Genomic DNA, 27,238 nt, shown 5'->3' with positions numbered 1-27,238 from the left:
CCCTACCCGGGCTCGAACCAGGGACCTTCTGCACACATCGACAACAGCCACCCTCGAAGCATCGTTATCCATCGCTCCACAAAAGCCGCGGCCCTTGCAGAGCAAGGGAAACAACTACTTTAAGGTCTCAGAGCAAGTGACATCACCGATTGAAACGCTATTAGCGCGCACCCCGCTAACTAGCTAGCCATTTCACACCAGTTACACCAGCACAAGATGCACCTGTGTAATGATCATGCTTAATCAGCTTCTTGATATGCCACACCGGTCAGGTGGATGGATTATCTTGGAAAATGAGAAATCCTCACTAACAGGGATGTAAACACATTTATGCACAACATTTGAGAGAAATAAGCTTTTTGTGAGTATGGAACATTTCTGGGATATTTTATTTCAGCACATGAAACATGGGACAAACACTTTTATATGTTGCGTTTATGTTTTTGTTTAGTATAGATAGCAGACATACCCGAGCTTGACTCTCTCTCATGTCCAGCCAGTACTTATGGAACTTCACTATATTTGGGTGCTCAACCTGCATCAGGTTCTCAAACATCTCCTTTATCTTTTCCTGAAAAACAGATGGGGTGGGGAGAGGTTTGAGTACATACAGTACCAGTCAAAAGTTTGGACACACCTACTCATTCAAGGGTTTTTCTTTATTTTTACTATTTTCGACATTGTAGAATAATAGTGAAGACATCAAAACTATGAAATAACACATATAGAATCATGTAGTTACCAAAAAAGTGTTAAACAAATTTGCCTTTATGACAGCTTTGCACACTTGGCATTCTCTCAACCAGCTTCATGAGGTAGTCATCTGGAATGCATTTCAATTAACAGGTGTGCCTTTAAGTTCATTTGTTGAATTTCTTTCCTTAATGCTTTTGAGCCAATCAGTTGTGTTGTGACAAGGTAGGGGTGGTATACAGAAGATAGCCTTACTTGGTAAAAGACCAAGTCCATATTATGACAAGAACAGCTCAAATAAGCAAAGAGAAATGACAGTCCATCATTACTTTAAGACATGAAGGTCAGTCAATATGGAGAATGTCAAGAACTTTTAACAAGGTAGTCGTAAAAACAATCAAGCACTATGATGAAACTGGCTCTCATGAGGACCGCCACAGGAAAGGAAGACCCAGCATTACCTCCTCTCCAGAGGATAAGTTCATTAGAGTTACCAGCCTCAGAAATTGCAACCCAAATAAATGCTTCAGAGTTCAAGTAACAGACACATTTCAACATCAACTGTTCAGAAGAGACAGCGGGAATCAGGCCTTCATGGCCGAATTGCTGCAAAGAAACCACTACTAAAGGACACCAAAAAGAAGAGACTTGCTTGGGCCAAGAAACACAAGAAATGGACATTAGACCGGTGGAAATCTGTCCTTTGGTCTGATGAGTCCAAATGTGAGATTTTTGATTCCAACCGCTGTGTCTTTGTGACGCAGAGTAGGTGAACGGATGACCTTCGCATGTGTGGTTCCCACCGTGAAGCATGGAGGAGGTGTGATGGTGTTGGGGTCCTTTGCTGGTGACACTGTCTGTGATTTATTTAGAATTCAAAGCACACTTAACCAGCATGGCTACCACAGCATTCTGCAGCTATACGTCATCCCATCTGCTTTGCGCTTTGTGGGACTGTCATTTGTTTTTCAACAGTACAATGACCCAACACACCTCCAGGCTGTGTAAGGGCTATTTGACAAAGAAGGAGAGTGATGGAGTGCAGCTTCAGATGACCTGGCCTCCACAATCCCCCGACCTCAACCCAATTGAGATGGTTTGGGATGAGTTGGACCACAGTCTGAAGGAAAAGCAGCCAACAAGTGCTCAGCATATGTGTGAACTCCTTCAAGACTGTTGGAAAAGCATTCCAGGTGAAGCTGGTTGAGAGAATCCCAAGAGAGTGCAAAGTTGTTGTCAAGGCAAGAGGTGACTACTTTGAAGAATCTCAAATATAAAATATATTTAGATTGATTTAACACTTTCATGGTTACTACATGATTCCATATGTGTTATTTAATCGTTTCGATGTCTTCACTATTATTCTAAAATGTAGAAAATAATTTTWWAAAAAGAAAAAACCCTTGAAAAAGTAGGTGTTCAAGCTTTTGACTGGTACTGTATGTACAGTAATAGGTGGTTCGCCAAAATATGCACTTATAAATCATTGACTTCTACTTCCATTGGTGAGCTTTCTCTGGAGAATGAAAGTACATATAATTGAACCAGAGGAGGCTGGTGGGAGGAGCTATGGGAGGACGGGCTCATTGTAATGGCTGGAATGAAATAAATGGAACGTTATCAAACACATCGAACCTATGGAAACCATGTTTGACTCCGTTCCATTGATTCAGCTATTACAATGAGCTCGTCCTCCCATATCCCCCCCCACCAGCCTCCTCTGAATGGAACATATAGCCATTGACAATAGAAACCCTGTCTGCATCCCAATTGGCACCATATTCCCTATATAGTGTCCTATGACCCCTGGTCAAAAGTAGTGCACTATATAGGGAATAGGGTGCACAGCTTCTGTCTGACGTACCTCCTGTGCCTTGAAGATCTTCCTGTCATTGAAGAGCACCTCATTCCACACCACCTCCACTCCCTCCTCTGTGTCCATGGCCAGTGAAGCGCTCTCAACACCTGGGACATTACCTTGACTGATCTACAGGGGGAGACAAACACACACGAGAGATCTCACAAGCGCCGCATATGCCATAACTGAGGAGGAACAAGCATAAATATAGCATGTGTCTTGTTCCAGCCATAACTTACTACATGTAGCCATTATCGTGAATCATTTAGATGTTTCGGAGCCAGCCATGCTCTCTATGGCTGCAAAACGTCACAGGAGATTTAGAATGACCCTGCATGGGGAGGATTGCCAGCCGTTTTGCAAAGCTATGCATCCCCATTTTAAATCCTGAATGGATACCGGTTTTCATTCATTAAATGGGCAGATATGGATCTTATGTTTACAAAAATTCTATAGCACTGATGTCCCATAACGTCTGACTGCTAAAAAACCTGCTTCCCCGACCATCTGTGTCATGATGACGCAGAAAGACAAGGGGAGCGAGGATCAGAGATACTTCCGGAGTGAAGAGATGGATTCATGAAAAGGCGAGACAGGGGGGAGGGGGGATGGGACTGAGAACAAAAGAGAGATTGGGAGAGAGGGGATGAGAGAGAAATTGGGAGTGGGGGTGAGCAAAAGGATGTGAGAAAGAAGGACAAAGCCAAATAGAGAGAGAAAGATTTGGGCGAGGGAGCCGACTGCCAGGGGCATGTGGTGCTACCAGACTTATGAGGACACTGAGTCAGGGAAAAGTCCAGACTGACTCCGAGCGGAGCAGTAGCAGCACTGTTTGTCTGTGTTCCAGAGCCTGGCAGAGCAGACAGAGACAGACAAGCCCTGGGCTCCCATTCTTTCCGCCACAGATGAGCAGTGAGTATGCATTAACACAGCACAAATGACTGCTCAGCCCAGAAGACAGCCAGCAAGATAGTCAGTCACACATTGCAGCTCAGAGCTAAGCACACACAAGATAGCTTATCCCAATCCCTTTTTCCCCTGATGTACAGATAACACAAAAGAGGCAAAAGTAAGGCCCACAGTGGTCGAACCTGTTCTTGACAGATACAGGAGGGCTGCCCTTCCTGTCTCTATGGAGTCCAAAAAATGTTGAACAGTACAAAGATCAGCTGTTACCGTGAAACCCTCAGAAAACCTGACAGGTTCAACGGCTACACATCTACTGCAGTATTCAATTGTACGATGCACCCAAACCCATTCCACTTGTTAATACCCGGCAGTCTCTTAATGATCCTGAGCAATAGGATGTGAGAGAGAAGGGCAGAGCCAAAGAGAGAGAGAAAGATTTGGGCGAGGGAGTCGACTGCCAGGGGCATGTGGTGCTACCAGACTTGAGGACACTGAGTCAGGGAAAAGGCCAGACTGACTCTGAACGGAGCAGCAGCAGCACTGTGTCTGTGTTCCAGAGCAGCACTGATCTTTCACAGGATATGCTGTGTTATCCCTCATGTAAGATTTACATTAAAAACGTAATAGCATTTACAGAAAAGGCATAAGCCATATTTGATCATCACCTCTTCTCAATCCACCCTGTACAGGAGGAAAATAATCCTGCTGCAGGAGGATTTGAATGGCTGAAGAAATATTTAGAATCGGAAGTGGTGGAAGTGGTGTTTGTATACAATGCAGTACCATACCTAGAAATAAGTTTTGTCCAAATTGGATTTTAGGTACTATATATATTTATTGAATATTATATGAATCCTATAAATTAAAATGGCCAATTTGGGTGCAATCAATTAGCTTAATTTCTCAGAGATCACATTTTATTTCAATAAAATAATCTTGTAGGAATGCACACTTTCTGTTTCTAACAGAAACAATTTCAGAACAATCTTTTTCGTGTGCTTTTTGAGGTGGAATGACTCAGTCTGTGCTCGTCAGCAAACCATGATAGGCTTATAATGATCACACAGGATAATGACAATATAGCCTAGGTCTAACAATATGCCATTTAGCAGTGGGAGGATTTTAACATTAACACATGGGTGTGGCAAAGTGCCAGATTCTTGAAAATAATGACCAAATCATTGTCGTTTGATTAAAGAGACGGGGTTGGCGCGAATGGTGAAATTAGCTGTTCAACAAGCTGTCAATCAACTGAAGGCCCAAATCAGCTCAGCCATGGAAACACAAAAAGTAATCTATCGGTTTTCACACCATTCATTATGTGACAATGGATAGGCTAACGGGTAGCCTTCAGAATGTATTGGAATATAATAAAAATAACAAGGGGCCTATACCATCGATAGCACTAGATTATCGCCAGCTGATGTCTCGTTAAACCATCAATATGCGCTAAATTCACCCGCACAGCTGATCTCAATAGCAACCATTATTGGTCACCTCATTCCCAAATCAAATTTTATTGGTCACATACACATGGTTAGCAGATGTTATTGCGAGTGTAGCGAAATGCTTATGCTTCTAGATCCGACAGCGCAGCAGTATCTAACAGGTAATAACAACAACAAAATAATATCTATCAAATTCCACAAAACCTAATACACACAATCTAGTAAAGGAATGGGATAAGAATATATAAGTATAAAATATATGGATGAGCAGTGACAGAGCGGCTAAGATGCAATAGATAGTAAAGAATAGATAGTGTAGGATACAGTATACAGTATATACATATGAGATGAGTAATGTGAGATATGTAAACATTCTTAAAGTGACATTATTAAAGTGACTAGTGTTCCATTTATTAAAGTGGCCAATGATATCAAGTCTGTAGGTAGGCAGCCACCTCTCTGTGCTAGTGGTGGCTGTTTAACAATCTGATGGCCTTGAGATAGAAGCTGTTTTTCAATCTCTCTGTCCCAGCTTTGATGCACCTGTACTGACCTCGCCTTCTGGATGGTAGCGGGGTGAACAGGCAGTGGCTCGGGTGGTTATTGTCCTTGATTATCCTTTTTGCCTTCCTGTGACATCGGGTGCTGTAGGTGTCCTGGAGGGCAGGTAGTTTGCCCCCGGTGATGCGTTGTGCAGACCACACCACCCTCTGGAGAGCCTTGTGGTTGTGGGCGGTGCAGTTGCTGTACCAGCACACACAGGATGCTCTCAATTGTGCACCTGTAAAGGTTAGTGAGTGTTTTCGGTGACAAGACACATTTTTTCAGCCTCCTGAGGTTGAAGAGGCGCTGTTGCGCCATCTTCACCACACTGTCTGTGTGCGTGGACCATTTCAGTTTGTCGGTGATATGTACATCGAGGAACTTAAAAAACTTTACACCTTCTCCACTGCTGTCCTGTCGATGTGGATAGGGGGGTGCTCCCTTTGCTGTTTCCTGAAGTCCACGATCATCTCTTTTTTTTTGCTGACATTGAGGTAACACCACACTCTGAGGGCCCTCACCTCCTCCCTGTAGGCTGTCTCGTCATTGTTGGTAATCAAGACACTGACACTGTTGTGTAATCTGCAAACTTGATGATTGAGTTGGAGGCGTGCATGGCCATGCAGTCGTGGGTGAACAGGGAGTACAGGAGGGGGCTGAGAACGCACCCTTGTGGGGCCCCAGTGTTGAGGTTCATCGGAGTGGAGATGTTGTTTCCTACCGTCACCACCTGGGGGCGGCCCGACAGGAAGTCCAGGACCCAATTGCACAGGGCGGGGTTCAGACCCAGGGCCTCAAGCTTAATGATGAGTTTGGAGGGTACTATGGTGTTGAATGCTGAGCTGTAGTCAATGAACAGTATTCTTACATAGGTATTTCTCTTGTCTAGATGGCATAGGGCAGTGTGCAGTGTGATGGCGATTGCATCGTCTGTGGACCTATTGGGGCGGTAAGCAAATTGTTGTGGGTCTTGGGTGACAGGTAGGGTGGAGGTGATATGATCCTTGACTAGTCTCTCAAAGCACTTCACGATGACAGAAGTCATTTAGTTCAGTTACCTTAGCTTTCTTGGGAACAGGAACAATGGTGGCCATCTTGAAGCATGTTGGGACAGCAGACTGGGATAGGGATTGTTGAATATATACTGCTCCCTAAAAGATGATGTTGGTGTTTTCTTATTCCTGCTTGCAACCAAAGTCTTTAAAGATACCTTCGCCCTCTGTTTGGTATTATCATCGGAACAACTTAGTCCTTTTTGAAAGACTAAGGTTGATTTATCTATTTGACAAGCATTATGTACAATTGAAATAAAGTATTTCCTTGTTTATCACAGCAAATCTGTGGCAATTTACCTGACACTTTGCATGAATGGAAACTAATGTTGGTGTAGCCTACTGTTATTATTTTATTAGTTTCCTATTTATGTTATCCATTCATCTCAAAGTCTAAGCCATTGGGGGGGGGGGGGTACTAAGCTAATATATGGAATTGTTTAAAGATGGTCATATCATGGATTATTTAGCTATTTGAATTAGAATTTTAGCACCCAATTAGGTATTCCAATAAAATATTCAATTAGGCTTTTACTACTAGAGCGCATAGAAATGCATTGAATAACACATTCATAAATGGCTAAATAGACTTATAAAAAAAAGCATAAGGAATAAGGTTTTGAAGTAACTGTCCTTTATCTAGGAGATATAAGAAAGCTAAGGAAATATCTGACACGTATTTAACCCTATATTTTTGGGGGCAAAAAACTACCTCAATACTTCCATTCGTTTGTATGGGTTACCTTCAGATGCTTCTGGGGGTCATAGAGCAAAGTGGAGAACACCATCGTGTTCGTGAGAGTCTCCCCTTTCCATAGAGTGGTCATAACAGGTTGTAGGCAAAACGCTACAGACGTTTTCGTGAGAATACCGATTGGTCACCTTCCGCAGCAGATGGGGAAGGCCGACATTGGCAGATGCGGTGGATTGAGACGTAGCCAACGCAGACCTGTTATCTCTAGCTGAAACTGACTGATTTTATGGGGATTTTTTAATTATGTGTAACTAAAATCAGTCGATTGAGTTATTTGGGCCGGAATCCAACCCACGCATACAGGGTAGGCTTACATGTGCATGCTGAAGGCAGTGGCCCTAACCGCTAGACTATCCCAGGCCACGATTTAACTACATTTTGACAGTTGATTTGTAACCTTCGGTTCGCTAGAAACCTAGGTGTAGCCTACTGTAAGGCTGCATTTCCCGAGAAACTTGACACTTGTATGTTGTAGCGGAGACCAATATCTATCTTGTGTAGGTTATTAAGCTACTGTATAGAAAACAACGGTCGCTGATGTGTTTGGATGCATTTCAGATACATTTGAATGCAGCAGATTTATTCATTTTCTGTCCGCTGCTTTAGCGTTTGAGCGAGTGAGAGAGGGAGGGTGATTTTGATAGCTGGCGTTGGTCCAACTGACATCTGTATGTCTTCAATGAAAGTGTTAGAATTCATTTGAAAGAGGGAATCTGAGATAAAACGTTATGTCTAAACAGTGATGTGATGCTATTTCGTTTTGGGTGTCTACCATATGAAAGCTATTACTTAAGTGCTTATAAGCTTTCAAATTATAATTGAATTTACTATTAATATCTTAAATAGTAATTACGTAGTAGTAGTAGTAGCAGCACAGTAGACATTTTCATAGGCACCTTCACGAAATGCAAGAGCTTACACATACTGTAGTTAAACAGATTTAAAATGGCCTCTTTCACCACGGTGTTACCACATTGTTAATCAACAAGCCCACACCCAATCCACAGACCCACCCTGCTGTGCCCACTGCCATAAATATACAGCCCAGATGACAGCAGCCTGCCACATTGGCATCCTACCAGGCTGCTTTGGCCCATACTCTGCCCACCTAGCGCTGCCTTCTACCCAAGGTGCGTAGGCGATTGGCATTGGCACATAATGACTTGAGGCCTTACGTGAGGTCGCAACACAGTGTTGACCGCACAAGATGCTTTTAATATCACTGTTATGTCTGTAGAGAAAACCAATATCTGGGGTATACACGGTATATCCATTTCAAATGTTCTTGTAAACACTGTTGGCTTTATCTATTACACAAGTGAACCTGCAGTGTGGTTCCAATACTCTCCAACTTGAAGTACGGAGAGCCCTAGTCTAGAGGGGCTGTAAGGAGAGTACATTATAAATAAGAGCGACGTAAGAACACAATGCTCTGACATAGTGGCACTAATGGGGCGGCTGGCTGGCGGGCTTTGGATTCCATGGTCTTTGTGCTACTGTAAAGCATGTCTACTGGGGCTACACAGGGACTCATGTTTGGATGCTGTTGTTTATTTTCCCTCTGTGTTACGAAACAGCCCCCTGTGCTTGAGTGTGCACCCTGGGTGTGTTTGTTGGGGCGGTGGAGTTTGGTGCTCAGTCATGGTAGGGTGAAAATAGTAAACAGGCTGTGATTGGTTGCTGAAGGGAGGTGGGTTAAGGTTGGGGAAAAGGTTGTTGGGTTCAGGTTAAAAAAAAACACAAACATTGATGTTGATGTTTTGGTGTTAAAAAAAGATGATCAGATAATGCAGGTCATTTCAGTGAATCTGTCTGGAAGGCTTTCTGTTGTTTGGAAAGTATTTAGTCCGATAGATATGGGCAATCCACAGTAACAGAATGACACGGAGACTATGATTTTTCACTTTATAAGTATTTCAAACAAAAAACATTGATTGCAAAGTTAAACAAACCATACAACTCTGTGCACAATGACTACTTTAAAAATGTCCACAGAAAACTTTTGTCGGTTACGACACCAAACTGCAGTCAGGTCAAGACCCTGGTGAGGACAACAACACGCAGATGTGCTTCCTTGAGACGGTTTCTGACAGTTTGTGCAGAAATGATTTGGTTGTGCAAACCAACAGTTTCATCAGCTGTCCGGATGGCTGGTCTCAGACGATCCCGCAAGTGAAGCAGGATGTGGAGGTCCTGGGCTGGCGTGGTCTGCCGTTGTGAGGCTGGTTGGACGTACTGCCAAATTCTCTAATATAACGTGGAAGGCAGCTTACTGTATAGAAATTGTCACGTTCTGACCTTTATTTCCTTTGTTTTGTCTTTATTTAGTATGGTCAGGGCGTGAGTTGGGGTGGGCAGTCTATGTTTATATTTCTATGTTTTCCTATTTCTGTGTTTGGCCTGATATGGTTCTCAATCAGAGGCAGGTGTTTTGTGTTGTCTCTGATTGGGAACCATATTTAGGTAGCCTGTTTTGTGTTGGGTTTTGTGGGTGGTTGTTTTCAGTCTTTGTGTGTCTGCACCAGATGTAACAACCGAAACAGTTCTATTTGTTGTTTTTGTATTTGAGTGTTCACCTTTATTAAATTAAGATGAACAATTACCACGCTAATCATTGGTCCTCTGATCCTTCTAAATTATCCTCCTCAGACGAGGAGGAAGACGACAGCCGTTACAGAAATGAACATTCAATTCTCTGGCAACAGTGCTGGTGGACATTCCTGCAGTCAGCATGCCAAATGCACGCTCCCTCAATACTTTGAGACATCTGTGGCATTCCCATGGTAGCCAATTCAGTTGCAATCATTCTGTTACAGATTTTTGGGTCATTCCGTTACTGATTTGGTAACGTGTTTTAATCACTTAATATATCATAAACCAAATTGTTATCAGTAAAACACTATAACTAATTCGTAGGTCTACCTTTCTACCTTGTGAACTTTCATTAGCCTTCCTCCTCATGAGGGATTTCAATTTGAAAATATGTGGGTTTTTGGTAACAGAATGACACTAGGCATTATTTCTTAACTTACAGAAGGCAAATAATTTCAGCAAAATGAAATATAAATGTTGATATTAGTTGGCAGGGGTCTTTACTTCTAGCATTATAGTGTTTAACAATTTCTAATACCTTTTTAAGACTTTTTCTGGTAGATGTTTTCTAAGCCTTTTTCCGTCTTTTTCACCAGAAATCAAAACCTTTGTTTATTACACATTTTTGGGATGGAAAATGGTAGAAACATTTATATATGCTGTCATTTCTCACAAATATAGACCCTTAGCTTTCATTTGACACCAAATTTGATATGCTCTTATGAACTTCACATGTTAATGCTCATCGGGCTTTTTACGTGGAAATACCCATATTCAAAATGCTTGTTTATTTATATATTTTTTGTCATTTAGGAAACTTATCCAGAGCGACTTACAGGTACAATTAGGGTTAAGCGCCTTGCTCAAAAGGAACATCGACAGACTTTTCACCTAGTCAGCTCTTGGACTTTTCAGTTACTGGCCCAATGCCCTTAACCGCTATGCTACCTGCCACCCTATTTACATTTTTATTTTACCTTTATTTAACCAGGAAGGGCTCATTGAGATTTAAAATCTCTTTTTCAAGAGCATCCTGGCCAAGATAGTCAGGACCAAGTCATTACAAACCATAAATAAATAGGTTATTAGTAGGTTAAAATGTACTAGTCACAGACAAACGACTTGACATGCTGCCATCTTGGACATTCACTGTACCAGTCCATTTCCTAATACTAATAAACAAGAAAACTGGTCAGATACTAATTTAACTCAAAGCTATCTAAAATGTATGTCAAACAAATGTAATGTTCTACAGCAAGCTGATTAAAAATTATGTTGTTGAATCCATAAGCAGTCAGCCACAGGTAATCCACAGACAGTCAGCCACAATCCTCTGGCCGGGGGCGCAACCTAGGCCACAGGAGGGGGGGGTGAGAATGGGGTCAAAACTGCATACTAAGCTTTTCACACCAACTCCGGATACACTTATAGTAGGCATAAATAGGCTTGTGGATGTCCATCTCTGGCTCTGCTCCAAACCCTAACTGGAGGAAACCAGGGCTGCGTCGCAAATGGCACTCTATAGCCTATAGTGCATACTTTTGACCAGAGCTCTATGGGACCTGGTCAAAAGTAGTGCACTATAAAGGGAATAGTTTGCCATTTGGGAGACAGCACAAATGACTGAAGATCTGATCTCAGGCCTCCCTGGAAATAACCTGATTATAGATATCCAGCCGGGAAAGCCAACACTAGAGACAGCACCACTACACACACAATGATGATGAATGAAAGCTCATCCACATGTGCCACGGGGCCGGCGTATTGTCTCTGTGTGTGTTAGAGACAGGGTGCTAGAATTAGTCAGGCAGAGAGAAGAGGACCAAGGGAGGATTAGGGAGAGGTGGAAGGGAGGATGTTATTAAGGCCCTCTACAATGTGGCAACTCGTCACCATCTATGGCCGTGCAGTGGGTGTCTCTGTACTGTACTCACTGTAGCAGAAAACAAATTAAAAAGAGTTCCTTTGTCTGAGGGGGATACAATGTAAGTGTGTGGGTCCTGAGAATAACAAAGGACTCCGTCTCCCCACTACCATATCTCTCTCTCTCTCTCTGCCTCCCCCTACACCAATTTTAATACCAGATAACGACTCAGGGTAGGTCTACTCAACTACTACATTTTGTTACATCAGCTTTGTCACGACTTCCGCCGAAGTTGGCTCCCCTGCCTGTTCGGGCGGTGCTCGGCGGTCGTCGTCACCGTCCTACTAGCCGCCACCGATCCCTTTTTCGTTTGTCTGTTTGTTTTGTCTTATTAGTTTCACCTGTGTTTCTGTTGTTTTCGTTTAATGAGCTTCCCTATATTTAGTAGGTAGACCCGCCCTTGTTTTGTGCGGGATTGTCTTTATTTTGTTACGTGTGTGCATTGTAGGCTGAGGTTGATTTTCTTTCTTACACTTGACACCCTGTGGTTTTTGGGTTGTCACGTTGTATGTCCGCGCCCTGTATTGTTGGGCTTATATTTTGTGTGTGCCTTAGTAAAGAGCACTATACCCCAGTGGAACTCTCTCTGCGTCTGATTCCTGCACCCACCTAGTCCCGCGTGACAAGCTTAACATTAAATGGGACTGAGATATTGGCGCTCTGTTCTGTGGTTTACTGGTTTTCAAACTAACAATGGTGATGAAGCAACCCACAATCTAGTGTTATTCTTTGCTTTGACAAATAAAAAATAGTTTGGACGAATAGAAAATGACCAGCATCCCCATACTGCACATCCCACAACAAACCAAAGAATAACTTGAATTATATTGCTAATTAAACAGTCAAACAATTTCCTAACACTGAATTTGTCATTGGGTATCTCAGTCCCAGCCAAATGGTATCTTCTCCAAAGTCTTTAACCTGAAGCTCTTCTGAATAATGGCCGGTGGGAGATTTGAACAGACTCCTTTTGATTCATTTAGAAGCTTTTATCAAGTTTAATAGCACAGTCATTCTTCGCACTATTTCTTTCCAAAGCTCCGAAATGTTCTGGCTCTTTGAAAGAATTAGCAAGGTCATCCAGGGTGGTCCTAATGGCCCTGTCGACTTCATCCATAGAGAGACAATCTCTCAAGTTTCACCTGATCATTTTCTTGAGGGCCATGTCAAGGATGGAATGTACGAGAGCAAGGCAGGATGAAAGATCTTAAGCCCTGAGTCAGTAGACACAAAGCTGTACCATAACACAGAGCTGTTGGACACAATACAATCAAAACACACTGGGAAGCCTTGTTGACGTTGCCTTTGCTCCTGAGAGCTCGAGTGGGAAGTGGAGACGGCAAGATTCCTCATCATTTCCCAAACACAAAACAGTATGGGGATTTGGGAGATGTTGACAGTATAGAGCCACTCAATTCAACCATTTGAAAACACACAACTTCAAATGTGCTTACATCAACAATGAAAATATGAATCTACAGATTTTAACTGTAACAACATGGGCTTTACCAGTCCTACAAAAAGCTCTGAAAAATATTTCATGTCTTCTGTTCCATGAAAATGTATGGAATACCCCCCCCCTCCAATTTGTGATCCAGATAAAAGTGTGATTACTCTTCTCTCTTTGTCTGCTGTGTCGTGCTTCTTCAAGTACCGGGGTTACAAGAGTACACTAGCCACATTGTCTTTGTTCCCCGGGTCAGCCTGTTTTGACAAAGCTTTGTATTCACAGCGCCAGTGGGAGAGAGATGACTAAAACACAATCACATTCTAGAAGTTAGAAGTCATTTGGTCTGGGATGTGATAAGCATTAGAGCAAGTGTTGAAGACCCTTTAGATAAGCCAGTGTGCTCAGTATGGTGAGTGGAAAGGACTATTTGATCTCACCTCCACCTCCAGAGACTGTGCGGGTGTCTTTGTTTTTGCATACGTTATGAGTGTGAGCGTACATGTGTGTTTGAACATACCGTGTGTGTGTGTGTCGCTTTTGGTGAGTGTGATCGTGATGGCGTTAGGCTACCTTAGGTTGTGTAAGCAGCGTGGTTGTTGTTGCTGGTAGCATTCTCCGTACGGGTGCGGTCTCTGTGTGAGTGGCAGACCGAAGCGTGACTTCGCCTCAGGCCTGATTGATTAAGTTGTGTGCATTAAGTGATGCTATGTTCCTGTAATTTTTCTAGATCTTTGAGTTTGGTACAACGTGTGTTAGAATATTTTTGCCCCCCTCACTGAAGGCCTAGCTAGGTCCAATAGCCACAGTTCGCCAATGGCTTTAATCAAGGATTCGACTGAGATTCCACAGACAAAACTAGGTGTTGATGTTATGAGCTTGTGCTCATCAAGTCTCTTAAAATGGAGGTTCAGATTGTCGCTTTCATGGATGATTGGCTTGAACTGTGAGGATGACCACACCATTTATTTTCATAATCAGTCAAATCTATTGGATTTCTACCCAAAGTTGAAAAGGAAATGTTGTGATCTATTTAATAAACACAAGAGACCAGCAAAATGGATAAAAGAGTGTGACGGTATAGCATGGAACGGCAGCATCAAATGGTTAAAACCTGGTACTTTCACACAATTTTATGGCAAATAATGCAAGTGACTTGAATTACTAATTTCTCTGAACAGGGGGAAAAAACATCACCAGATTCACAGGGGATACATTACATATTATGGAGAAGCAATACTCCAATCCACAGCTTCATCCTACTTGTCAAACATAAAGAACTGATACTGTATACTTGTTGTTGGGGTAGGATTGGCATGGGACGTGGGGACTCCATGGGTGGTGTATTGTCTTATTCATTGGTAGGAAGAAGTTTGGTCCAAATCAGATGTTGGGTAATATCACGCCCAACACACACAGCAGGTGACATTGATGCCAGGACAGACAAACAGCATTCACGTGTTGTTGACAAAACGTGTTTTACTAGCCTGAGTTACAATACTCTACAAAATACATTTTTCACAAAAATTCAAATTAATTGTGTGTTTGGTGTAGGCTTATCTTGGCCTGATGTTTTGGATAGCCGTGTAATTCTCTCTCAAACAAGTTTAGAATTCCCTGTCAAGAAGACAGACACGAAAGCCCAGCTAGCTTTGCTAGCCTAGCTAGCCTGTGGCCTCAAAATGGAGGACGCTAACAAATGTTTTCAACGCTACAGGAGCTGTGTTTAGTTCGCTTTATTTCGGGACAATGTGGACCACCCGGATGTGGAACAGAGTTCCATGTAGTCATGGCTCTATGTAGTACTGTGCGCCTCCCACAGTCTGTTCTGGACTTGGGGACTGTGAAGATACTTCTGGTGGCATGTCTTGTGGGGTATTCCAGACGGTCTGAGCTGTGTGCTAGTTGTTTAAACATACAACTCGGTGCTTTCAACATACCTCTCACAACAATACCTCTCACAAATAGAAATAGTGATGAAGTCACTCTCCTCTACTTTGAGCCAGGAGAGATTGACATGCATGTTATTAATGTTTGCTCTCTGTGTAAATCCTATGGCCAGCCGTGCTGCCCTGTTCTGAGCCAACTGCAATTTTCTTAAGTCCCTGTGTGGCACCTGACCACACGACTGAACAGTAGTCCAGGTGCGGCAAAACTAGAGCCTGTAGGACCTGCCTTGTGGTTTTAAGATGGTAGAGCAAGACTTTATTATGGACAGACTTCTCCCCATCTTAGCTACTATTGTATCAATGTTTTGACCATGATAGTTTACAATCCAGGGTTACTCCAAGCAGTTTAGTCACCTCAACTTGGTCAATTTTCACATGATTTATTACAATATTTAGTTGAGGTTTAGGGTTTAGTGTATGATTTTTCCCAAATACAATGCTTTACGTTTTTGAAATATTTAGGACTAACTTATTCCTTGCCACCCATTCTGAAACTAATTGCAGCTCTTTAAGTGTTGCAGTCATTTCAGTTGCTGTAGTAGCTGACTTGTATAGTGTTGAGTCATCCGCATACATAGACACACTGGCTAATGTTTTGTACACTCAGTGTATTTACTGAATATTATCTGAATCCTATGAATAAGTCGCTCTGGATAAGAGCGTCTGCTAAATGACTTAAATGTAAATGTAAATGTAATAAAAAATTGCATATTTGGGTGCAATCAATTAGCTTAATGTCTCAGAAATCTAATTATATTTCAACAAAATAATTTTTCAGGAATGCTAATCGTATCTGTTTCCAACTACAGAAACTATTTCAGAAGTATCTTAGGTGTCGAAATCCTCTTGTGCTTTTTGAGGAGGAACGACCCTGTTCTTCTAACAACATGCAGGATTAAACAGCCCAAAAACACTCTAATAACTGAACAGGGGAGACAAAGACTGTGTGTTCTATAGGTTGGTTTTTATAATACTGTAGTGAACGGCGGGGTAGGGAAGCGAACCCGGCATGAAAGGGAAACACCCTACGTATCACGCCAACAGGGTTAAGCCACTTGGTGAGAATTGTCAAGTGGCTCATATAGCGAGGGTCGGTACAGTACTTAGTCGGTTTCTTCCAGTCTAGGGGGCGCTGTGTAGCCTGATAAGAGGTCATCCACCGGCTCAATTCATATCAGCATCTCAAAACAAAGAGGTGAAGGGAATTTGTGTGTTTAAAAATGCATTATCCATTAACAATTGTTTGTTGAAAGGATTAAAGGGAGAGCTATATTTCAAACTGATCTGATTTCTGAGTTGCTAGGTCAAGCAATATGGAAATTAACTATCTATGCTCAGTTGGGGATGGTTATATAACAAGTTATATTGACAAAGTATAAACTGTTTAATTTTGTAAAGAAAATTGTTAAATAAATCAATAGCCTGGTTATCATTCACTTTACCAAGTTGCAGGACATTTTAGCCCAAAACCTGTCTGCCCCTGCCAGGAGGCTGACACTTGGCCACAAGTGGATCTTCCAGCTAGACAATAACCCCAAGCACACATCAAAATACACAAAGAAATGGTTAACTGAGAGACTGAAAAACAGCTTCTATCTCAAGGCCATCAGACTGTTAAACAGCCACCACTAACATTGAGTGGCTGCGGCCAACATACTGACTCAACTCTAGCTTACTTTAACAATGGAATTGATGGAAATTGATCAAAAATGTATCACTAGCCACTTCAAACAATGCCACTTAATATAATGTATATGTATATACTGTACTCTATCATCTACTGCATCTTGCCATCTTTATGTAATACATGTATCACTAGCCACTTTAAACTATGCCACTTTTGTGTTTACATACCCTACACTACTGATCTCATATGTATATACTGTACTCGATACCATCTACTGCATCTTGCCTATGCCGTTCTGTACCATCACTCATTCATATATCTTTATGTACATATCCTTTATCCCTTTACACTTGTGTGTATAAGGTAGTAGTTGTGGAATTGTTAGGTTAGATTACTCGTTGGTTATTACTGCATTGTCGGAACTAGAAGCACAAGCATTTCGCTACACTCGCATTAACATCTCCTAACCATGTGTATGTGACAAATACCATTTGATTTGAATTGACCACAATATCAACAATTTGCAATGGCCATCTCAGTCTCCAGACTTGAACCCCACTGAAAACATGTTGTTTGAATTGAAGAGGGCAGTCCATACACACAGACGAAGGATATCAAAAATCTGGAAAGATTCTGTCTGGAAGAATGGTCAAAGATCCCTCCCAATGTGTTCTCCAATCTCATAAAACATCTTAGAAAAAGGCTGAGGGTCAAGGTGCCAATAACCTTGACCCCTATCTTTTTTAGATTTTTTTATTACTTCAGCAATTGTATTCTTATAAAATAATATAATTCTTTTGAGCATGGAACATAGCTCAGTATTTGTATTGTTTATTTKATATAGTCTTTTTTGCTCATCTTTACCGAGGGTGCCAATAATTATGGACCTGACCGTATATCAAATGATATACAGCTCGTTTCACACATTATACAACTTCAATGAGCACGACTCCAATAAGCACATAATTAATACATCATGCATTAGAGATTTATGAAGATCAATGTGACTTTCATGCTCTGGGAGGCCAGTTACAACGCAATATTATGGAGATCATGGTCACTGCATACCACTTTTAGCGGTATTTGCCATTCACCACTTAAAGTGATGAACTAGATCCTTCTMCAATGCAGGCAACAACACTAAATCAAAATGGGTGTTTATGCCTTCCAAGACCGTAAAAATGATTTCATGAGAGAACCAGAAGCAGGGCCTTTATGATTATTATATTTGGGTGGAAATCAGACACTGCTCTGCAGTTGGAGCCCTTTCAGGCTAAATATATTCATTTGCACCTCAACAATGCTGGCAGCAGCCAATTGCAAGAATAAAATATAAAAATGGCAGGTTTACAAAACAAAGAATAATTGCTCAAAAATGTGTTATTTATGAACAAAAACAGTCAAATTCCAGGAAGAATGATTAGAACTGGGTGAGACTTCTACACGACCCAGTCAGTCGATAGGTCCGGCAGCCAGGCTAATGGGATGAGTACTTGCTTTGACCTGAATCTGGCACCTGTCCCACTACTTAAAAACATCTGAGATTGACTTGGTTCCCGAAGAGGCTTATTAGAGCCCGGCAAAGTCCACCCATGTATTAAAGTTCTCCAAAAGAGGGGTCATTGCTGCCCACTGGATTATCCAATTCATGTTTGTAAAATCACACATATTGCCTGTTTAAAAAGGCCACTACAGAACCAGAAGAGGCCTACAGGGTCTGAGTCTGAACCCCTTGCAAAACCTCAGAGGTCAAACAAGTTCAGCACTGTGCCAGGAAGAGAAAGTAAGAGGTAACACAGGGTGAAAGCCTACAGCTTGGCTTGGCCAGTTTAGCAAAGACAAGTTTGCACTATTTGACACAGTGGCCAGTTACTGTAAGAAGAGCAGCTTGGACAGAGTTTTGGGTGGCGTGCAACAAGTGAATGTTGGTCACATTCAACTGGCATTATCTTACACCCATCTTATCTTTCAAAATAAAGCAAGCACACGCCTAAAATCTGACAATATGTTACAGTCCGTTAGAAACATAGAAAATAATGTAAAAGGTCTGCACAATATCTGATAAGGGAAGGAATGTGCTCCATTCTTATTCTCTTGTGAAAATAAATGAAAGCGTGCTTGGAGCCAACCATCGATCACATAAAAAAGCCAGGCACTCACTTGAATATGTTGCAAGTTTTGTTTAAATGTTCTTTCTCGTGTAAGCGGACTAAATAGAATACACATATCTGAGTGCGTCTAGGAAAGTATTTAACTTAATGAAAAAATCTCTCAGACATAGATTTTTTTGTTATATGGTTGTAATTAGTTTAGTAACTTGTGTTGAGCTTATTATGTTGACCCCATGCAGAGAGAGATGGAGAGACAAAGGGAGGGAGACGAGGGAGAGAAGAGAGACAGTTGAGGGAGTGCGTGTGTCCTTTGGCAGTGTAGTGCTTGTGCTCATGATTGATGGGTATCCGTTGTATCCCTTACCCTGGGAGGCAGTGATGAAAGGGAAAGGGGATACCTAGTCAGTTGTACAACTGAATGCCTTCAACTGAAACGTGTCTTCCGCATTTAACCCAACCCCTCTGAATCAGAGAATGAGTAACACACTGGACTGACAGCTTGGCGTTTGACTGGCTGTTAGGCAACATGTTGACCGAAGACCACCATGACTTCAGATTGTGTGAGAGATGCTTAAAGTGTCCATTATTAAGTTTGCATCATTTTTACATTGACATTTTAGTCATTTAGCAGATGCTCTTATCTAGAGCGACTTACAGGAGCAATTAGGGTTAAGTGCCTTGCTCAAGAGCACAGACAGAATTTTCACACGGGCCCGGGTCGGGGATTCGAACCAGCGACATTTTGGTTACTGGCCCAACGCTCTTAACCGCTAGGCTAACTGACACTATGAAATGCAATGGAAGACAAAGCATGCTCAAAATGCCAAACATCTGCATGTTGGCCAAAGAGCACTATGATGTCAGATTGTGTGACAGTCCATTCAAATTAGCAGAATGAAAGACAAAGCAGGATCAAAGTGTCTCTCCAAGCACGGGCCAAGGGATGCACGCTACTACAATCAGTCTTTTATAAATATCCAATGCCAATTTCCCTGAGCTGTCCACTAAATGAGCCTACTGCACTAGTAAAGTTATGTCTCACCAGTTCACAGCAGGAGGCCATTCACAGAAGCCAAAGCACGTTTAATTAATGAACAGTCGGTTGGTGTTGAGTCACATTTTACTCTCTACTCTGGTCCCTGCACGCAAAAGACCTGCTTACTTCTCGCCAGGCTGCAGGAACAAGACACACATTCAAATTAGAAAATGAAAACCTCTTATAATCCCTTGAGCATGGATCACAGGAGTTATTTATATTGAGGCGGTGGTTAGATTTGTGCCGCCATGGCAAAGATTATGGACAACAATGAGAGAGAGGATGAACTTGGAGGGCGCTAAGGGACTAACAGGCAAATAATAAAGGTTAGATGGTCATTGTTCATATCCCTGACCTGAAACTCTTCTGTTAGTTTCACATTTGCCTTGATTTGTGTTTAGGGTAGGAAACCTTACCCTCTTATCAAAATAAGAGGTCAAAAATACCATTGGTTCTTGGGTTACAGGTGCATGGCATCTCTAGCTTTTGGAGAGTCTGGTTTTAGAAAAAAACATATTTGAAGCAGGAATGTTATTAATGTGTTGTTGGCCTCGTGGACATTTTGTTTGGTTTTGGAATGAATGACCCATGACCAACATGATAGATCCTACTGTGAACCAGGAATAGAATATCAAAGCCCCCAAGGTCACTGTGAGGAGGCAGAGTTCATGACCTTGCCCCTTCTTATAGACCCCTGAATCATCTCATGCTGTTGGTTGGGGAGGGTGATGAACTTTGGGTTCAATAATGAGACTGCAAGGCTGTTTTTCTTCTGGCTTGTAATGGTTCTGAACCCGTTGCTATGCTTTGAAGCCTCTTGGCTATAAAATGTCAGTGTATTTCCTCTTCAGTCTATAGCTATCACTGAACACAGCGTATCCTAGGCTGTTTCACCCACCACTGTACCGAACACGCGACGGTGAGCTTCCAAAGGAGCGAAGCAGAACAAATTGAGCACGTATCCCCGCGTATCCCTGACACCGTGAGTCCTAACCTGAATTCTCAGAGTTTTGAAAGAGGGCCTCAGCTGTGAGCTGTTTTTCAAAACCAGAATTCCCATAAACAGTATAGGACTAAATCCCTTACAGGAGTCACTTGTAGACTTGTTTACGTGCTGCTGTGCGGTTCGTTGCTAACGTTTCTTTGCTACCTGCCAACTTTACGTTTTTTACTTTTTAATTACCGTTTTATATTTTACATTTTTCCACTCGCTCAATTTTTTCATTAAACTTTTTCACCCTGGACGCTTTATCTGGACGTGGTTCTACACGACCTCCACCAGCCGAAGCTAAGTAGTAACATTAACATTATGCCTTTTAATTGCAGTCGCTGTACTCATAATATACAGGAGAACGATCGCCTAATCATGAGGATAGCCGTGCTGCAAACCCAGCTTCAGACGCAATCGTTAGGCAAGGGTAGGTAAGTGTAGGAAAGGATGAAACAGCATCTGTGCCACCAGTAAGTACAGATAGTAGTATAAATCCCCTCTAACAGTCCCCGCAGCCGGACAATTTTCTCATGGCTTCTGGAAGGAAATACTGTAGGAATGCTCAACCGGTGTCGCTCATTCAGCTGACAGAAACTTCATGACCTTGCCCCTTCTTATAGACTAGAATCTCACTGGAATAAAGACCTCCTCCATTCCTGTCATTATTGAAAGAGATTGTGAAATCTCACATCTCAAAATAGGGCTACTTAATGTTAGATCCCTCACTTCCAAGGCAGTTATAGTCAATGAACTAATCACTGATCATAATCTTGATTTCATTGGCCTCACTGAAACATGGCTTAACTCTGATTAATTTATTGTGTTAAAATGAGACCATATCCCCCACGCATCCCGCAAAGGCGGAGGTGTTGCTAACATTTACGATAGCAAATTTCAATTTACAAAAAAAAGACTGCGTTTTCATCTGTTGAGCTTCTAGTCATGAAATCTATGCAGCCTACTCAATCACTTTTTATAGCTACTGTTTACAGGCCTCCTGGGCCGTATACAGCGTTCCTCACTGAGTTCCAATTCCTATCGGACCTTGTTGTCATGGCAGATAATATTCAAATTTTTGGTGACTTTAATATTCACATGGAAAAGTCCACAGACTAGAGGTCACCCGATTAATCGTCATAGCCGATTAAATAGGGCCGATTTCAAGTTTTCATAACAATCGGTAATCTGCATTTTTGGATGCCGATTATGGCCGATTACATTGCATTCCACAAGGAAACTGCGTGGCAGGCTGACCACCTGTTACGCGAGTGCAGCAAGGAGCCAAGGTAAGTTGTTAGCTAGCATTAAACTTATCTTATAAAAAACAATCAATCTTCACATAATCACTAGTTAACTACACATGGTTGATGATATTACTAGGTTAACTAGCTTGTCCTGCGTTGCATATAATCAATGCGGTGCCTGTTCATTTATCATCGAATCATAGCCTACATCGCCAAACGGGTGATGTTTAATAAAAGAGCGTTCACGAAAAAAGCACAATAGTTGCACGAATGTACTGTACCTAACCATAAACATCCATGCCTTTCTTAAAATCAATACACACAAGTATATATTTTTTTAAACCTGCATATTTAGTTAAAAGAAATTCATGTTAGCAGGCAATATTAACTAGGGAAATTGTGTCACTTCTCTTGTGTTCATTGCACGCAGAGTCAGGGTATATGCAACAGTTTGGGCCGCCTGGCTCGTTGCGAACTAATTTGCCAGAATTTTACATAATTATGACATAACATTGAAGGTTATGCAATGTAACAGCAATATTTAGACTTAGGGTTCCCACCCGGAATGGTTCCGTATTTCACTGAAAGAATAAACATTTTGTTTTTGAAATGATAGTTTCCGGATTTGACCATATTAATGACCTAAGGCTCGTATTTCTGTGTTTATTATATTATAATTAAGTCTATGAGTTGATATTTGATAGAGCAGTCTGACTGAGCGGTGGTAGGCAGCAGCAGGCTCGTAAGCGTTCATTCAAACTTTACTGCGTTTGCCAGCAGCTCTTAGCAATGCTTGATTCACAGCACTGTTTATGGTTTCAAGCCCATCAACTCCTGAGATTAGGCTGGCAATACTAAAGTGCCTATTAGAACATCCAATAGTCAAAGGTATATGAAATACAAATGATATAGAGAGAAAGTCGACGCGTCATAATTCAGATAATAACTACAACCTAAAACTTCTTAACTGGGAATATTGAAGAACTGGGAATATTGAACCACCAGCTTTCATGTGTTCTGAGCAAGGAACTAAAACGTTAGATTTTTTTACATGGCACATACTGCACTTTTACTCTCTTCTCCAACACTGTGTTTTTGCATTATTTAAACCAAATTGAACATGTTTCATTATTTATTTGAGACTAAATAGATTTTATTTATGTATTATATTAAGTTAAAATAAGTGTTTATTGTTCATTCAGTATTGTTGTAATTGTCATTATTACAAATATATATATATAACAATTGGTCGATTTAATTGGTATCAGCTTTTTTGGGTCCTCCAATAATCGGTATCGGCGTAGAAAAATCATAATCGGTCGACCTCTACCACAGACCCACTCCAAAAGGCTTTCGGAGCCATCATCGACTCAGTGGGTTTTGTCCAACATGTTTGTCCAACATGTCTCTGGTCATACTCTGGACCTAATTTTGTCCCGTGGAATAAATATTGTGGATCTTAATGTTTTTCCTCATATTCCTGGACTATCAGACCACCATTTTATTAAGTTTGCAATTGCAACAAATAATCCGCTCAGACCCCAATCAAGGATTATCAAAAGCCGTGCTATAAATTCTCAGACAACCCAAAGATTCCTAGATGCCCTTCCAGACTCCCTCCACATACCCAAGGACATCAGAGCACAAAAATTGGTTAACCACCTAACTGAGGAACTAAATTTAACCTTGCGTAATACCCTAGACGCAGTCGCACACCTAAAAACAAAAAACATTTGTCATAAGAAACTAGCTCCCTGATATACAGAAAATACTCGAGCCCTGAAGCAAGCTTCCGGAAATGGCGCCACATCAAACTGGAAGTCTTCCGACTAGCTTGGAAAGACAGTACCGTGCAGTATCGAAGAGCCCTCACTGCTGCTCGATCATCCTATTTTTCTAACTTAATTTAGGGGAATAAGAACAATCCAACATTTATTTTTGATACTGTCGCAAAGCTAACTAAAAAGCAGCATTCCCCAAGAGAGGATGTTTTTCACTTCAGCAGTGATAAATTCATGCCCTTCTTTGACAAAAAGATCATGATCATTGAATGCGAATTTCGGATTCCTCTTTAAATCTGCGTATTTCTCCAAAGCTCAGTTGTCCTGAGTCTGCACAACACTGCCAGGACCTAGGATCAAGGGAGACTCAAGTTTTTTAATCCTATATCTCTTGGGACATTGATGAAAATAGTATTGGCCTCTAAACCTTCAAGCTGCATACTGGACCCTATTCCAACTAAACTACTGAAAGAGCTGATTCCTGTGCTTCACCCTCCTATGTTGAATATAATAAATGGCTCCCTACCCACCGGATGTGTACCAAACTCACTAAAAGTGGCAGTAATAAAGCCTCTCTTGAAAAAGCCAAACCTTGATCCAGAAAATATAAAAAACTAAATTCGCCTATATCGAATCTCCCATTCCTCTCAATTATTTTTGAAAAAGCTGTTGCCCAGCAACTCACTGCCTTCCTGAAGACAAACAATGTATACGAAACGCTTCAGTCTGGTTTAAGACCCCATCATAGCACTGAGACTGCACTCGTGAAGTAAATTACCTTTCAATGGCGTCAGACCTAGGCTCTGCATCTGTCCTTGTGCTCCTAGACCTTAGTGCTGCTTTTGATAACATCGATCACCACATTCTTTTGGAGAGATTGGAAACCCAAATTGGTCTACACGGACAAGTTCTGGCCTGGTTTAGATCTTATCTGTCGGAAAGATATCAGTTTGTCTCTGTGGATGGTTTGTCTTCTGACAAATCAACTGTAAATTTCGGTGTTCCTCAAGGTTCTGTTTTAGGTCCATTGTTTTCACTATATATTTTACCTCTTGGTGATGTCATTCAGAAACATAATGTTAACTTTCACTGCTATGTGGACGATACACAGCTGTACATATCGATGAAATATGGTGAAGCCCCAAAATTGCCCTCTCTGGAAGCCTGTGTTTCAGAAATAAGGAAGTGGATGGCGGCAACATTTTTACTTTTAAACTCGGACAAAACAGAGATGCTAGTTCTAGGTCCCAAGAAACAAAGATATCTTCTTTTGGATCTGACAATTAATCTTGATGGTTGTACAGTCATCTCAAATAAAACTGTGAAGGACCTCAGCGTTACTCTGGACCCTGATCTCTCTTTTGACGAACATATCAAGAATATTTCAAGGACAGCTTTTTTCCATCTTCGTAACATTGTAAAAATCAGAAACTTTCTGTCCAAAAATKATGCAGAAAAATGGATCCATGCTTTTGTCACTTCTAGATTAGACTGCTGCAATGCTCAACTTTCCGACTACCGACGATAAAGCACTAAATAAACTTCAGTTAGTGCTAAACAGGGCTGCTAGAATATTGTCTAGAACCCAAAAATGTTGTCATATTACTCCAGTGCTAGCCTCTCTACACTGGCTTCCTGTTAAGGCTAGGACTGATTTCAAGGTTTTACTGCTAACCTACAAAGCATTAGATGGGCTTGCTCCTACCTATCTTTACGATTTGGTCCTGCCGTACATACCTACACGTACACTACGGTCACAAGACGCAGGCCTCCTTACTGTCCCTAGAATTTCTAAGCAAACAGCTGGAGGCAGGACTTTCTCCTACAGAGCTACATTTTTATGGAATGGTCTGCCTATCCATGTGAGAGACGCAGACTCTGTGTCAACCTTTAAGTCTTTATTGAAGACTCATCTCTTCAGTAGGTCCTATGATTGAGTGTAGTCTGGCCCAGGGGTGTGAAAGTGAACGGAAAGGCACAGGAGCGACGAACCGCCCTTGCTGTCTCTGCCTGGCCGGTTCCCCTCTCTCCACTGGGATTCTCTGTCTCTAACCCTATAACGGGGGCTGAGTCACTGGCTTACTGGTGCTCTTCCATGCCGTCCCTATGAGAGGTGCGTCACTTGAGTGGGTTGAGTCACTGACGTGAACTTCCTGTCCGGTTTGGCGCCCCCCTTGGGTTCGTGCCGTGGGAGAGATCTTCATGGGCTATACTCGGCCTGGTCTCAGGGTAGTAGGGTGGTGGTTGACGATATCCCTCTAGTGGTGTGGGGGCTGTGCTTTGGCAAAGTGGGTGGGGTTATATCCTGCCTGTTTGACAGGGCCACAGTGTCTCCCGACCCCTCCTGTCTCAGCCTCCAGTATTTATGCTGCAATAGTTTGTGTCGGGGGGCTAGTGTCAGTCTGTTATATCTGTAGTATTTCTCCTGTCTTATCCGGTGTCCTGTGTGAATTTAAGTATGCTCCCTCTAATTCTCTCTGTCTTTCGCTCTCTCGGAGGCCCTGAGCCCTAGAACCATGCCTCAGGACTACCTGGCCTGATGACTCCTTGCTGTCCCCAGTCCACCTGGTCATGCTGCTGCTCCAGTTTCAACTATTCTGCATGCGGCTATGGAACCTGTTCACTGGACGTGCTACCTTGTCCCGGACCTGCTGTTATGGACTCTCTCTCTACCGGACCTGCTGTCTTGAACTCTGAATGCTCGGCTATGAAAAGCCAACTGACATTTACTCCTGAGGTGCTGACCTGTTGCACCCTCTATAACCACTGTGATTATTATTATCTGACCCTGCTGGTCATCTATGAACGTTTGAACATCTTGGCCATGTTCTGTTATAATCTCCACCCGGCACAGCCAGAAGAGGACTGGCCACCCCCCAGAGCCAGGTTCCTCTCTAGGTTTCTTCCTAGGTGCCGGCCTTTCTAGGGAGATTTTCCTAGCCACCGTGCTTCTACATCTGCATTGCTTGCTGTTTGGGGTTTTAGGCTGGGTTTCTGTACAGCACTTTGTGACATTGGCTGATGTAAAAAGGGCTTTATAAATACATTTGATTGATTGATGACTTTTGTTATTTTAGTTGCGACACTGAGTATATTATTTGGCGCATATTTTAATGAGAGAAGCACCATTCCATTTGAATCGAACAAGATGGATATCAACATTTAATAGGCCTAACCATTGCGGAGTAGGAAATTGGAGGCCCAGTGGGAAAGCTCTACTTCTCCTACTATCAATGAAAATTGGGAGATAAATAGATCAGTGGATGCATTATTCTTTAA

At 42.0% G+C, this 27,238-nt stretch overlaps 1 protein-coding gene across 2 annotated transcripts in view; it reads right to left on the bottom strand.

The window, feature by feature from the left end:
- Positions 1 to 27,238, bottom strand: part of LOC111973437 (nuclear receptor-binding protein 2-like) — a 79,524-nt gene that overhangs the window by 20,355 nt on the left and 31,931 nt on the right. The window contains exons 1-3 of one of the 2 annotated variants that reach the window (XM_024000803.3): positions 2,791 to 3,056; positions 2,558 to 2,680; positions 470 to 571 (exon numbers count right to left, since the gene is read on the bottom strand). In XM_024000803.3, coding sequence (XP_023856571.1) covers positions 470 to 571; positions 2,558 to 2,635 — 180 coding nt within the window. In that variant the 5' untranslated portion in view covers positions 2,636 to 2,680; positions 2,791 to 3,056. Of the gene's footprint in view, positions 1 to 469; positions 572 to 2,557; positions 2,681 to 2,790; positions 3,057 to 27,238 lie in introns of those variants that run through there. The other variant, XM_024000802.3, reaches the window with a different exon arrangement.

This window comes from Salvelinus sp. IW2-2015, linkage group LG14 (assembly GCF_002910315.2).
Source record: "Salvelinus sp. IW2-2015 linkage group LG14, ASM291031v2, whole genome shotgun sequence".
Taxonomy (NCBI): Eukaryota; Metazoa; Chordata; class Actinopteri; order Salmoniformes; family Salmonidae; genus Salvelinus; species Salvelinus sp. IW2-2015.
The sequence above is the reverse complement of the archived record's forward strand: the minus strand, read 5'-3'. Positions and strand labels throughout refer to the sequence as shown.